Source organism: Nyctibius grandis, chromosome 26 (genome assembly GCF_013368605.1).
Source record: "Nyctibius grandis isolate bNycGra1 chromosome 26, bNycGra1.pri, whole genome shotgun sequence".
NCBI classification, from domain to species: domain Eukaryota; kingdom Metazoa; phylum Chordata; class Aves; order Nyctibiiformes; family Nyctibiidae; genus Nyctibius; species Nyctibius grandis.
The window spans coordinates 2,136,666-2,151,119 of NC_090683.1; the positions used below are offsets into that span (position 1 = coordinate 2,136,666).

The window sequence follows — 14,454 nt, forward strand, 5'->3', positions numbered from 1 at the left end:
CTGGGTACTGGGGCGCTATCCTGGTGCACTGGAGCACTATCCCATTGCACTGTCCCAGTTCACTGTCCCTCTGCACTGGAGCACTGTCCTGGTGCACAGTCCCATTGCACTGTCCCCATGCAGTGTCCCTGTGCACTATCCCAGGGCACTGGAGCACTGTCCCAGCACTGTCCCAGTGCACAGCCGCACTGTCCTGCTGCATTGCCCTGGTGCACTGTCCCTGTACGCTGTCCCGGTGCCCCCTCCCTTGCGCTGTCCCATCGCACTGCCCCGGTGCTCTGTCCTGGTGCACGGACTCACTGTCCCTGTGCACTGGAGCACTGTCCTGATGCACGGTCCCATTGAACTGTCCCATTACACTGTCCCGGTGTCCCGCTGTCCTGTCCCCGTGTCCTGGTGCCCTGTCCCACTGTCCTGCTGTCCTGTCCCGGTGTCCAGTCCCAGTGTTCCAGTGCCCTGTCCCACTGTCCTGGTGCCCTGTCCCGCTGTCTCACTGTCCTGTCCCGCTGTCCCGCTGTCCTGTCCCGATGCTTTGTCCCGGTATCCCAGTGCCCTGTCCCCGTGTCCCGGTGCCCTGTCCCGGTGTCCCTATGTCTGTCCCGCTGCCCTGTGCTGGTGTCCCTCTGTCCTGTCTCGCTGTCCTGCCCCGGTGTCCCGGTGCCCTGTCCCTCTGTCCTGTCCCTCTGTCCTGTCCCGGTGCCCTGTCCCGGTGTCCCACTGTCCCGCTGTCCTGTCCCGCTGTCTCGTCCTGGTATCCCGTTGCCCTGTCCCAGTGCCCTGTCCCGGTGTCCCGCTGTTCTGTCCCAGTGCCCTGTCCGGTGCCCTGCCCTGCTGTCCTGTCCCTGTGTCCCTGTGTCCTGTCCCGGTGTCCCTCTGTCCTGTCCCGCTGTCCCGCTGTCCCGCTGTCCCGCCCGCCCGGTGCCGGTTCCCGCCGCCCCGCAGTGCCGCCTCCAGCCCGCAAGGGGACGCCGCGACGGGCCCGAGCCGCTCTCCCTCGGGCTGCGCCGCTCGCTCCACCCACCCACACCCCTTCCATCCAGCAGGGGGCGCGCGCGCCGCGCCTCCCTATTGGCTGCGGCGCGGCGAGAGCGAAGGGGCGGGAAAGGGGGCAGCGGCGGCCCTTTTCGGAAGCGGCGCGCTGATTGGGCGAGGTGAGGAGGGGTCGATGAAAGGCGGGCTCTGATTGGTCGCCGCGCTCTTCCCCCACTCAGCGAGAGGGACACGGAGCGGGGCCGGGGTCAGGGCCGGTGCCGGCGCCATGGAGGAGGCGGGTTGCGGGGCCCAGTTCCGCGCTGCCGTTCAGGTTATCCAAGGGTTACCTCGGAGCGGTGAGTAGGAGCCGGGAACGGGGCCCGGGGTGCAGCGCCCCGGCCCCGCTCCCGGCTCCGCTGAGATGCCGTCACATCGCAGGGTCCTACCGCCCTTCCTACGAGGAGATGCTGCGTTTCTACAGCTACTACAAGCAAGCGACGGCGGGGACTTGCCAAGGCCCGAGGCCCGGTTTCTGGGACCCCATCGGGCGGTACAAGTGGTGAGGCCCTCGGGGGGAGCGGGGGGGTGTGGGCCCATTCTGGTGGAAGTTACCCCCCTTCCCTCTGCCTCACAGCCGCTGTCACCCGCAGGGATGCCTGGCACAGCCTGGGGAGGATGTCCAAGGAGGAGGCGATGGCGGCTTACGTGGCTGAGATGAAGAAAGTGGCCCAAAAGGTAACGGGGAAGGGGGGCAGAGCGGGTGGGGTGCTCGGTGGTGCCCATCGCAAGCTGCGGCCCTCCGCAGATCATTGACACGGTGCCCATGGACGAGACGACGGAGGAGATGTTCGGGTACTTTGAGCCGCTCTACGAGGTGATCCGTGACATGCCCCGGCCCCCCGAGACCTTCTTCAAGAGGAAAGGGGGTGAGTGGGAGCCTTAGTGCCCAGCGCAACCCTCACCCCCGTGCCACACTCTACTCTCCTGGCATGTCACTCCTGCTGTTCCCTACTCGCTTCTGCACCGGTATGGCCGTCAGCTCTGGGCTCTGCTCTTCCCCAGGGCACATCGTTCCGCTGCTCCCTGAGGGGGGGCAGGCTGGACACACCATGTCCCCCCTGCCGTGGCGCAGGTGCTGCTCAGGTGCTTGTTTGGGCACCACCAAACAAGTGCCTCTTCAAGTGACGCAGGTGTCTTTTCAGTCTGGGCTTTCTCTCTGCAAAAGTTTGAGGAGAAAACTTGAGATTTGGCTTCCAAATACCCCTTGGCTCAAATCCCTGTGCAGGGTAGAGCGGGGGATCAGCTCCCGGGGGGTGTTGCGCCAGGGAGGCTGTGCTCTCTCTTGGCGCTGGCCCACCTCCGGGCAGGGCGGGCGGCGTACGGGGAGTGCGGCTCATCTGATGTAAACATCTGGAGAGGGCGGCCAGTGTTTGCAGCGGAGTGGATGTGGAGAAACTGAGGTTGAGAAATGGGATTACTGGGACCGCCTGGTGCTAGGGAAGAGTCCTTCCCAGCCCTTGCCATGCCTGTGGCTGCCACCTTATGCTGGGAGGTGGCTGGGGACCTGTCCCACCCCCGGAGCAGGGCAGTCCTCGGTGTATCTGACTTGTGAGAAGCGTCCGAGTGCGTGAGGGGCTGGATGTGGTGGTTCAGAAAGGTGTTGGCTACCGCCGAGCGAACCAGCTGGCTGCACGTCCGGAGGTTTGGCTGTGCCACATCTCCGATTAGCTCGGCAGCTCTTGGGGTATGTTCGCAGCGGGTCTGTGAACTGTCAGTGCTTTGCTCATGTTGGAAGAGCGCTGACAAATAGATTCGCTCCTCGCCCATCCCCAGGCATCTGTCCTGCGTGTGACAGCTACTGTCACCCCCTGCTACCAAAAAGGATGCCAAAAACGCTGCCTGTAGGACTTGGCCTCAGGATGGCTGCGCCTTCCCGTGGTACCCAAGCGCTTTCGTTCTCCATTTTGATGCTGAACCCCTTTAAAAGGCAAATAGCCTTAATTTTTCTCTGGAACGTAAAAGCTGGGTCTAAACTCCTGGTCGTTACCCGCTTGGGAGTGTCATCCTGCGCTAGGGTCACTTAGAAATGACACCGTCACTTAAATCTAAACCTGGTGGCATCTGTGGAGCGAATCAGCCTGAGGTGCCTGAAACAGGGGTTTGAACTGCTGAACTTTTTAAGCTCTTGAGTCATTTGTGTTAATGGTTTTCCAACCCCCTCTGGATTTTGTGCGGTTGCAGCTTTGGTTACCGATAATCCCGAGGAGAGAGGTGATTTTAGACTCTCCAAGTGAGAGCGGAGCGTGGCAGGCACGGGGCCGCTGCGGAGCTTTGGGGGCACAGAGGTGCTGTGCGGTGGGAGGCCGGGCAGGGGGATCCCACAGCCTGGGCCTGGGGAGAGCGGAGGTGTGCAGGCAGGGCGCAGGCAGGGCGCAGGCAGGGCAGCGTTGCCACATATCTGCCTGGCCAGGAGCGGGGAGCAAAGTCCTGGTGCCGCTGGAAGTGCTGCGTGGCGGAGCTTAACCCCCTGGGCTCCGCGGGGAGGGGGGAGGGATGGACCCCCGGGCAGGCGGCTGCTCCGGGCCCTCGCTGGGCCGAAAGCCCTCGCAGGCGGTGGCGGCGTGCGCTGCCTCGGCCCTTCCAACGCTTCTTGTGCCGGGCCCTGTTCGTTACCGCGCGCGTGCCGCGGGGCACAAGGGTGGTGGGTGTCACCCGTCAGTGTTCACCCAGCTGTTGGCCAGCGCTGATCCCTCTGCCTCCCGCTGCAGGGGACAGGGACTCCTCTGCCACCGAGAGGGTCTGTGCGGGGCAGACCCCGCTGACCGGTTGAGTTCCCGTTGGTTCCTGGGCCCCTCTCCGTCTCTGCCGGCCACCACGTGCACCCGGAGGCTGCCGGCCTGCCTGGCACGAGGGTGACCCTGTGTCCACATGTCCCCTAGACGTGCTGGCAGGGGAGCAGCCCACGGAGAGCCTGCGCCACCCGCGGAGAGCCCGCGTCCCCCACAACGCTTTAACTCTCCTCTGCCCCTTCCCCTCCGCGCAGGCAGCCCGGAGCCGACGGCCGAACCCAGCCGGGACGACCCCGCGAGCAGCCCGGCGCCGGAGCGCCCCGAAGACGCCCTGCCCGGGGAGCAGCGGGACGGGCAGCACGTGCCAGGTTGGTGTCTCTGGTGTAGCCAGCACCCAGCAGACACCCCGCGGAGGAGGCACCGGCCTCCCCAGCCACCCTGTCGGCTTCAGGCACGGCTGGTCCAGCCCTGCCGGTGTTTGGAGGTGTGGCGAGCTGGAGCTTGTCGTGGGTCCAGCTCTCAGCGCCGTTCTCGATGCCGGGGTAACCCTGGGCGCGTCCGTTTGACTTTGCACCGCTCTTACCTCTGCAAAGGGGCCCGGTGCTGCTAAACCGCAGTGGGAAGGCGAGGGCGTTTGCCCCTGGACTGGGAAAACGTCACCCTGGAAGGTCCCTGTTCCCGGGAGGGGATGTTCTCCCTCGGCTCACACCAAGCCCACCCCTTCCCCGATGCTGGGAGCCGCAGTGGCGAGCCCCGTGCCCGTCCTCGAGCCCGCGGGGAGCTGGGCAGCGTCCCTGCCTGCGTGGCCGGGCACGCCGTCACCCCGGCGGCAGCTGGCGTTGTGCGATCGGTCCCTGCTCCCTGCCGGAGCAGCCGGGGCCATGGGTGCTGCCGGAGGGGCTCCGTGCCACGGGTTCGGCTGGCAGCTGCGGCAGCCCTTTCCCCACGTGGGAGGGCAGAGAAACCCCCCCTCAAATGGCCCCGTGCCAGGGTGTGCCTGCCTGTGAGCAGGGCTCTGGGCAGGGGAAGGGGGGATTCGGGCCTTGGGTTCACGGCCGTGATCTGGGGAGCCGTAACGGAGCCGGTTCCTTCCCCCTCTGTGCCTCAGTTTCCCTCCCGCCCGCCGGACGCTGCCCCCCTGCCCGCTTGCCTCGCAGCTGCGCTGAGCTTCTGCTGCCCTCGGACACAACGGGAACGCCTCTCCCACGCCGGCGCCGCCCGCGGCTCAGCCCTGTGCTTCCCTTCCAGGAGGTGGGCTAGCTCGTGCCACCGAGGCGCTCGAGGGTAGCCAGGTGACCAGTGACTCCGAAGGGGACATGTACTGCGATACGCTGGAGCAGATGGAGCCTGAGAAGGTACCGGAGGGCTGGGAAGTGCCGGGATCCTGCTGCACCGTGGCGGAGCCTTTGCCCTGCTGCCGGCCCTGCCCTGCCTGCGCCATCCGGGCAGATCCCTCCGTGGTGTCACCGCGGCGCTGCCACCCTGGGAGCCTGGCAAGGCACCCGAAACCTGCAAGGCCACCCAGCTGCACCCCTCTGTGCTTTGTGTCCCTCTTGGAGCCTGGTCCCTGTCACCGAGGGGAGGCTGAGGAGCCCTCGATGCACCCTGGCATCACCCGCAGCCCCCCGGCACCAGCCACAGCCCCCCTCGGTCCTGTGGCACAGCTCTGGCGGGGCACTGGTGGGCTGCTGGGGCTGAGCGGGGCTGGTGGCCCAGAGCGGGGCTGGTGTGGGCACCTCGCACCCTGCTGCTCGCTCTCCGCTCCGGCACCGGCAGCGTTCGGCACCGGTGCTCCGGCAAGGCTCAGGGGGGAGGAAGCCACCCGGCTTCATGGCATCTTCCCGGAGCTCTTGTCACCATCTCGAGCCTGGGCACCGCGCATCTCGCTGGGGTCCTGCTCTGTCACCTCCCACACCATCTGCTAACTGGTGTTACTGGTGGGATTTGGCTTCCCTCAGCCCCACACGCTCTTCACCACCAAAAATGCCACCGCGGAGCAGGGGGAGAGACACCCCGCGCCACCCTGGCATCGCCTGCCTCGTGCCTGGGGAGGGGAACAGGGGGGTCTCAGGGCCCTTCTCTCCCCTCGCGCAGGCCGGGCAGCGGCTGGATCTGTCCCCGATGGGTGCCCAGGCCGGGCAGTGGCTGGATCTGTCCCCGATGGGTGCCCAGGCCGGGCAGGAGCCCCCAACGCCCCACGGCGCTGGGCAGGGAGAGTGGGGTGAAGGCAGAAGAGTAGAGGGGAGGAGCAGCGCTGGCCTGGCAGCCCTCAGCTCCCAGAGAGGTGGGTGCAGCTGGGCCCCGTGTCCCTGGAGGTGCTGGTCCTGGGGACACCCTACGCCACCGCTCACCTCGGGCCATCCAAGTGGCTGGTGTTTGGGGACAACCCAGCCCTGAGCTGTGCCACTGCAGGGAGGGGACAAGGAGCCTCCTGCCAACCTCTGCAGCTCTCCCCGGCGGGGCTTTCTCCCAGGCATTGTCACCCTCACTGGGGGGCTGGCAGGGGTGATGCCACCACCTCACCTGGGCACCCGTGTCACCCTTATCTTCCCCCACCGTGAATGTTGCCACAAACCCTCCTGGGCTGCTTGACCTTGGGAGTTAACTTGTAACGAGGCTGGTAAAGCCGGGGCCGGGCTGGTCCCCGGGGTGCCAGAGCACATCAGGGCTGGCACCCGGCCCCTGCCCGTCACCCGCCCGCCGTACCGATGGTCCGGGTGTTTCCCAGGCTGCAGCCAGGTGGGTTTGGGGCCTTCACAGAGCCCCAGGGCCTGGCAGGGAGGTGCTGGTGTTGGTGTCCCACCTTTGCCTGGCTGGAGGTCTCCCACTGCCACCACCACCGCTGCGCTGGCGAGGACGTGGTGGCCCATGTCACTGGGGACAGGCCTGGTGGCAGATGTGGGCTGCGGGGCTGGGCTGGGGGCTCCTGGCTCTGCCTGGGGCAGCTGCGGTGTGGGCAGAGCCGGCAGCGTGCGGGCACCCGATGAGATCCATCGCTCACCGTTGGGTGACACCGTTGGGTGACACCGGGCTGTGACAGCCCCGGGGGCCCTCGGCAGCGCGAGGCGGTGCTCAGCCTGCCCCGCCGCCTCCGAGCAGCGCCCGGCTTTACACCCCGCAGATCTTTGCCTCACCGGGGGGGAGCAGGGCACCGGGAGCACCCCCGAGCTCACCCCGGGGCTGGCAGCGGAGCTGGATGCCCGCCTGGCCGGCACCGTCCGAGCCTTGCAGGACGACATGCGGCGCGTGCTGGAGCGCCTGGGCGAGCTGGAGACGTTCACCTCCGCGCAGGTACGGGCCGTGCCGGGAGCCGCCGGGTGCCGCCGCTGCCTGGCGGGGCCGCGAGGGCCGCATGGGTGGCAGCCAGGCCGGCAGGAGGGCTTGGCTTCTGTCCTGGCAAGCCCGCAGCCCCGGGTGGCGAGAGACCTCGGGGTTTGGTGACATGTCGGCAGGGCAGGGGCTGGTGCTGCTCTGATCCACGCTGGGGTGCGGGCAGGGAGCCGCTGTCCCCGTCATTCCCATCGTCCCTGTGGCCCGGCTGCACCGCGTGTCCCTCGCAGGAGCCCCAAGTTCTCCCTCCCTCTCGCAGGGACACGGGGGTGGGATTGGGGGGTGCCCGGCCCTGCCCGCACCCCAAATCCTCTCCTGTCTTGCAGGGGGAGGCAGCTGGGAGCGACCCTGGCCAGCCGCTTGCTCCGCAGGTGAGATGGAGGCAGAGGGGACACTGCGTGGTGGCCCTGCCACCCCACGGGGCCTGGAGACGGGGTGTGGAGGGAGGGGGGTAGGTGGGGGAAGGGTCCCTCAGCTGGGGAGCAGGTGACATCCCTGGGGACACATCCCCAGCATCCGGGCACTAGGGACAAGAGAGCTGATGCAAGATGTCCCCAGGATGACAGAGGTGACGAGGACAGCTGTGCTGTGACAGCGGCCTGCCACCGCCTGCCTGGCAGCAGAGGACTGGTCACACCGGTGACACCTTTGTCCCCCCTCCCCACAGCGCCTCTCTCTGTCCCTTCACCAGGCAGCGATCCCGTGGCCCCTGACCGTCTCCCCGCGCACCCTCCTCTTCCTCATCACCTGGCCCTTCGTCACCCAGTGGCTGCTGCGCCGCTGGCAGGGCAGGAAGAGGTGACGGCTGTGTCCCCGCTGCCACCACCCTTCCTTCCCCATCCTGCTTAGCACGAGCCGGGGAAGCACCACCAGAGCGACGAGGGAATCGCCTCACCCAGCCACGGGGTCTCCTGCGGGCCGGGACCCCAACCCGAGGGAGGGGAAGCCACCGCGCACCGCCAGCTGCCACCACCGACTGCCACCGTCACTCGCAGGGTCCCGCCAGTGCCGCCGGGATGGCAAAGGGACCGGCTGTTCATGGGGATCGGGGTGTGGGATCGCTCCTGCGCCCCAAACGGGATCCCGCGGGATCCCCTCGCTACCGCACGCAGAGGGACCGGCTGCTTGCCCCGGCGCAGGGCGGGGGGCAGGGGACAGCCACCGTCCCCGGCCCCAGAGACTGGTTCCACGAAGTGCTTGAAGATCTGAACCCGCCTGAATTAAAGTTGCCTTTTGGGTCCAGCCCCGGGTGCCTGCTGCCCTGCCGCGGGGAGGGGACAGCTGGGTGTCACCGGGGCCACCCCCCTGGGGCCTGGCCACCCCCTCATCCCCGCAGGGGGACACGGTGGCAGCTGCCTGTGCCAGCCCCGGCCATGGCTGCCAGGCCCTGGGGCCAGGGGACTGTCCCCACCCCCCAACCTCTCCTCCCGTCCCCATCCTTTGGGTCCCCACCTGACGCCGGGGGGGTGGCAGTGCCAGTGCGGGGTGTGCGGCCATGGCCACCCCCCAGCACCAGCGCAGGCCGCACCCGCCAGGCCGAGGCCTCTGGTGCCACCAGGCCGGTGCCAGCGCCACCTCCTGCCCCTCCTCGGGGTGACCCCCCGGGGCACTCAGGGGAGCTGCACCCGGCCGGCAGCGGGGGGCTGGTGGGGACCCCGGGAGTCACCTGTCGCCCTGGGGGTCCCCCACAGCCCCCTCCAAGGCCGTGGGTCCCCCAGGCTCCCCCCCCCGCCATGGCTCCCCATAGCCCAGCCCCGGCCGTGGGGCCCCCGGGGACCGTGGCGATGGGGACACCGCCACTGGGGGGGTGGCAGGATCAGGCCCCGGGCCGCGTTGTCCCCCCCCCACCCCCTTCTCCACCCTGCCCCCCCCTCCGCGCGGCAGCTCCGCCCCTGGAAAAAAAGGGCCGCGGTCCCTTTAAGACGGGACTTCTTTCTGCCTCGGTTTGTTTACATCTCACTCCGCGCCGCTCCAGCGCCCAGGATCCTTCCGCCCGCCCCCCCCCTCAGCCCCCCCCGCCCGCGCCCCCCCCGGGGCCTCCCCGCCGCCCGGCCCGTTGCAGCCCCCCCGGTGTGGCCGCGGCGGGGGCGGAGGGTCCGCAGCGCAGCGCGGTGACGCCTCCGCGGCGCGGGGACTCCTTTGGGGCGCCCCACGGGCTCCCTCCGCGGCGGGGGGGGTTGGGGGGCGCTGCCCTCGGCGCGCGGCCCTGAAGGTCGCGGGGCGCGCGCGGCCCCGCGCCCCTCCGCGCGTGGTACGGCCCGGCCCCGCCACCGCCCCTCCGGATTGGCGGTGCCGCGCGCGAGTGACGTCCGGCGCCGCCAATGGCGGCCCTCCTCCTGCTGCGGCCAGGGGGCGTGGCTCACCGGGCGGGCCCGCCCTCCGCGCCCGCCGATTGGCCGCGGGGCGGCACCGCCCGCGTGCGGGGGAGCCCTAGTGGCGGCGGCGGAGGGGCGGGGCGGGCAGCGCGCCTGCGCGGGGCGGGGCGGGGCGCGCGCGGCTATATAAAGCGGGGGAGCGGGCGGGGAGCGGCAGTCGGGAGCAGGCGGAGGCGGCGGCGGGTGGAAGCGCGGGAAGGGGCGCGGCGGGAGGGGGAGGCGGCGGCGCGTGCCATGCGCGCGGGGGGGCGGGTACGGAGGCGTTAACCCCTGCGCGGCCGGTGGCGGCGGTGACCCCCGGGGCCTCGGCCCCGCGCCATGGCCCGGGCGGCCTGAGGGGAGGGAGGGCGGCCCCATGCGGTGCAGGTAGCGCCGGGCCCCGAGGGAGCGAACCGAGCGCTATGGCCGACGCGGCGCCCGCCGAGCCGGGGCCGGAGCCCCAGTGCGAACCGGAGCCCCGCTGCGAGCCCGAGCCGCGGCCGGAGCCCCAGCCCGAGCCGGAGCCTGAACGCGGCGACGCGGCGGACGGCGAGGCCGGGCGGTTGCCACCCCCCGGGGCGGAGGAGGCGGCGGCGGCGGCACCACCAGCGGAGGGCGCGGGCGGCGCCGAGGGGCGGCCGTCGGCGGGTGGAACGGCTCGTCCCGGCTTGGGCCAGCGGTACCGGTCGTCGTTTGGTCGTACCGAGGAATGGCCGGTGAAGAAGAAGCATCGTCGGCGGCCGTCGAAGAAGAAGCGGCGCTGGAAGCCCTACTCGAAGCTGAGCTGGGAGGAGAAGCAGCAGTTCGACGAGCGGCAAAGCCTCCGCGCCTCCCGGCTGCGCGCCGAGATGTTCGCCAAGGGGCAGCCGGTGGCTCCGTACAACACGACGCAATTCTTGATGGAAGATCACGATCAAGAAGAACCCGATTTAAAAACGGGTTTGTACCCGCGACGTGCGGCCACCAAATCGGATGATACGAGCGAGGAGGATTTCCTGGAGGAGGCGGCGGAGGAGGACGGGGGGAGCGATGGGATGGGGGGAGACGGCAGCGAGTTTCTCCAGAGGGACTTTTCGGAAACCTACGAGCGATACCATGTGGAAAGTCTGCAAAACATGAGCAAACAGGAGCTGGTGAAGGAGTATTTGGAGCTGGAGAAATGCCTGTCCCGTATGGAAGAAGAAAACAATCGGTTGAGGCTGGAAAATAAAAAACACGGGGGGGAATCGGAGGAAACAACTCGGGTCCGACAACTGGAGCTGGAGGTGGACAGGCTGCGGGCTGAGAACCTGCGGCTGCTCAAGGAGAAGGAGAAAAGCCCCTGCAAGCTCGGGGAGTGACACTGAGGGGGGGGACACGGGGGGGGGGACAATTTTTACATTGCGGGGGGGTGTGTGACATTGGCTACAGCTGTACAGAGGCGCCGCGACCCTTTTTAATGGGAATAAAGAGGGGGGGGGGGGGCCCGGGGGCTTCCCCCTCCTTTTTTTTTTTTTTTAGGTGGTTGTGAGGGGGTTGGGGGGGGGGGTTGATGTATTGGTGGTATTTGGTTTATGATTTTAATTTTTTTTTGTGTCTAAACCAAAAATAATAATAAAAAAAAAATCCCCAAAAGCTGTAAATTGGCCAAAACTATTAAAAAAAAAATATAGAGGTCTAATAAATTTAATGACTTGTAACTGTAACGGTTTTGGTGTGATTTCTAGAAAAGATTAACGAATCCATTTTGAATTATTTTTGTGCTGTTATAACTGGTTTATGGTGGGTTTTGATAAAATTAACTGTAATTTCCCCCTTAACCCTGGTTTTTTTTTCCTCCTCCCATTTATTTTCATTTCTAATTCAGCTCTGAAATAGTTAAAACACCTGGAAGAAGGAGAACATTTGTATAATGAGACAGTTCTCTTAAGGTATTAATAAGCTAAAATATATTTCTTTGCCTAAAGGCTGGCTTAAGCTTAAACTCATTTCCTCCCAGGCCAGTTAACTGAAATTAGGGCAAAAACTGCCTAAAAAAAATGGTATTTTAAAAAAGAATAGTATTTTTAAAAAATTTAAAAAAAAAATTATTTTAAGCTACAAGTGAGGGGAAAAAACTTAAAAAGTTTTGGAGCAGCCCAGGGAAAAGTTTGGGTAGTTGGTGTTTGGCCTGTGAAATGGCTGCCGAGGAGGGATGGGGGGGAGGCGAAGGCGAGGGCTGAGCCTTCCCCTTCCCTGCTCCCCTACCTGGGAGGGGAAGGAGAGGAAAAAAAGCAGCAGCAGAAGCTCCAAGCAGCTGCGTGGGGTTTTGGGTGGGTTTTTTTGGGGGGGGGAACAGGTAAATTAAAGTAATGGAGGGGCCTGAGTGTGCTGCAGTGTCGTGGGAGGATGTCGGGTGCAAACGTGGGAGCGTGGGATAATGGACCGTGTACCTGGGGAGCAGCTGGGGTAACCCCCCTCTTATGGGGGGGAAAACAGTCTTTTATCCAAAAAAAATGAGGGTTTGGGACTCAGGGAAGGAGGAGACAAAGGTGGCCCCGGTTTGGGGGGGGCACGCAGGCAGGTCCATATGAAATCAGGGGGTTTGAAGCAGTCAAGGGACTGCACTTTATGCTGAGCCTGGCCAAACCCAGCCTGCCCTGGGGCGTACGCTGGCATCGATGGGGAGGGGAAAAAAAAGGAACCGATTCGAGGGCTACTGGCTCAGGAGGCCGGTAGCCACCGCGCTCCCTTCCCCTCTGCCATGACATCACCGGGCAGAGCCCAGCGCCCGGTGCGGCTGCTCAGGGAGGCACCGGCGTGTCGCCCCGAGCCAGCCCCGACGGCAAAGCACGGCGAGAGGTAACGAGTTAATCAGGATCTCGCTGGCTGGGAAGCGCAGCCCCACTCCTCCTCCTCCTCCATCCCGGGCGCTTCTTTCCAGAGATTCATTTCCCCCAACGAGCGCTTCCCCGCCATCCTGCTGCCCGGGGTTTTCATTTTCTTCTAGGACAGGACAACCACAGGCACGGTGCGAGGGCACTAACTCCTGCAGCATGTCACAAGCACTGTGACATGGGAGTTCTTAGCACCTGGGTAACGTGAAAAACTTTATAGCAGGAAATAATATTAGTAGTGCAATGATTGATTGTTAGAGTGAAGGCTGCTCCCAAGCTTAGGGCACCCACAGGGTTTGTCCTCCCTCTACTTACCCCAAACTTGATACATTTAACTCCTAGGAATAAATAATTTATCTGCAAATGCTTTAACAAAATAAACTAAAAACCCCACACAACCCTAAAAGTACCCGAACGATCAACTCTCCAACCTGCTTTGTCCCCACTAACGCGTCCCACTTTATTCTGCTTCATACAAACCAGGTTACCCCACTCCCCGCTCCGGGCGGCGTTTAACGGCGCATCTCCTCGCAAAGGCTCACTCCAGAGCTCCTGGCCCAAACCCCCGGCAGCCACGGCCCGACGGCGTTCAGAGACCTTTGAAACCTCCGAGTGGCTCAGTAACGGCCAGGGAGCTCGGCCACGCTTCGCCCCCCCCCCAGCCGAGGGGAGAGCTCGCCTGTCTGAGCCTCCCCGCGAGCTCTGGAGCCGGTCCGCAGGGAGCTGAGCTCAACTGCAGCTCAATTGTTTTCGAGAGGAACAAATAAAAATCACGAAGAGATCGCCAGCGATAAAGGTGCCGCAGCGCTGGCTGTGATGTGGTATCAAAGGGCAGCAATTAGTCCCTCCTGACGAGGAGGCAGCGCGCTGTCTTAACTAGTTGAGGGCAAGTACCTCGCTGGAGGGAAAGGCAGCCGCGCCTGCCAACCCCTTTGAAGCACATCTCCTCTCTCCCCGCCACCGCTTTGGTCTGTGCCGGGTTGTTTCAGCCAACTGGCCTTTATTCCGGCTCCTCCGGTGAGCCCGGCAACGCCGCTGGCACGGCAGCACCCTGCGATCACCCCGGAGCGGGGCCGTGCCTCGGCGCGGAGCCCGTGGCGGCAGGAACGTGCCTGTCGGAGCTGCTGCCCATCCCACGCGGTAGGAAGAGGCTGAGCTGCGGGAGGACAACGCCGACGCCGGCTTTGCGGCAAGAAGCCTCGGAAATACGGGGTGTAGAGGGACCCTCCTGGCTAAAGGGCTTTCAAAACTCTTCCCTCACAAGGGTTTCCCATGGGGAGAGGGAGAAATGAGTGCAGAAATGCCAAAGAAAAGGGGACTAAACCATCCCACCCGCGGCTGCAGCCATTCTTCGAGGCCGCGGCGAAGCGGCGTTAAGGAGAGAGAAGTTCCCTGAAAACGCTGCTGGCTGCAAGGAAATAAAATTAAAAAAAAAAAAGAAAAAAAAAGGAAGTAGTTCATGGTGACAGCTCCATTCGTGCTGCAACGGCGGCGTGACGTGAAACCCGAATCCTGCCCCGTAACGCCGGCCAAAGGGAACGCACAGCTCGCCTCTGGAGTCACGAGGAGCTGGTCATTGGTACTCACCGGTGCGGCAATTAGGTCGTGGAGTTCGTTAAACCCGGCTGTTTGGTGGCCCAGGTTTTATAAAGCAGGGACACGGTGCTGACAGGAACACCGTTGTCCTGCCTGCGACTGAACTTACACTAATTGCATTTAAATTTCGTTAGCTTTACCTTCCGAGGGTATACTTACGCAGTCGTTCAGGAGATCCTGGTGATTCTCCTGTCGCAAGAGAAGCGGCATTTTGTTAAAAAAAAAAACAAAAAACAAGGAGAATCTGCAGCACAGCGAGCCCCCCACACAGAAGAGGTTTTACAGCGCTCACCAACGAGGCCGTTGCCGAAAAACTGGCGGCTTTTGGCCCATCTGTAACATATCAAACCCCGGCTGTTAGGATCAAGCCCTACAAAAAAACCCTTTAACAACCCAGGTAGGTGCAAGGCACCAGCCTGAGCTACGAGTAACTCTGATTAATTTGGCAAAACCAACTTGAAATTAGATCTTCAGTTTTCGTGCGCAGGCAAAGACACGCGGTGATAAACCTCCCAGCTTTTATAATGCAGCAATTTATAAAAATACGAAGCTTTGGAG

General features: G+C 64.5%; 2 protein-coding genes across 4 annotated transcripts; both read left to right on the forward strand.

The window, feature by feature from the left end:
• Window positions 1-1,216: 1,216 nt before the first annotated feature.
• ACBD4 (acyl-CoA binding domain containing 4) lies at window positions 1,217-8,368 on the forward strand. Of its 3 annotated transcripts, none has more exons than XM_068418764.1 (10): window positions 1,217-1,328; window positions 1,411-1,531; window positions 1,623-1,707; window positions 1,778-1,898; window positions 4,016-4,129; window positions 5,010-5,116; window positions 5,856-6,045; window positions 6,883-7,052; window positions 7,418-7,462; window positions 7,783-8,366. In XM_068418764.1, the coding sequence occupies exons 1-10, from the start codon at window positions 1,259-1,261 to the stop codon at window positions 7,891-7,893; spliced, it is 1,134 nt and encodes a 377-aa protein (XP_068274865.1). In that variant the 5' UTR covers window positions 1,217-1,258; the 3' UTR covers window positions 7,894-8,366. The 3 variants fall into 3 exon arrangements, with proteins under 3 accessions (XP_068274865.1, XP_068274867.1, XP_068274866.1); XM_068418765.1 differs by having other exon boundaries at window positions 1,221-1,303; XM_068418766.1 differs by lacking the exon at window positions 6,883-7,052 and having other exon boundaries at window positions 7,783-8,368.
• Window positions 8,369-9,689: 1,321 nt separating this feature from the next.
• HEXIM1 (HEXIM P-TEFb complex subunit 1) lies at window positions 9,690-11,130 on the forward strand. Its single transcript, XM_068418732.1, has one exon. The coding sequence runs from the start codon at window positions 9,868-9,870 to the stop codon at window positions 10,783-10,785; it is 918 nt and encodes a 305-aa protein (XP_068274833.1). The 5' UTR covers window positions 9,690-9,867; the 3' UTR covers window positions 10,786-11,130.
• Window positions 11,131-14,454: the final 3,324 nt, after the last annotated feature.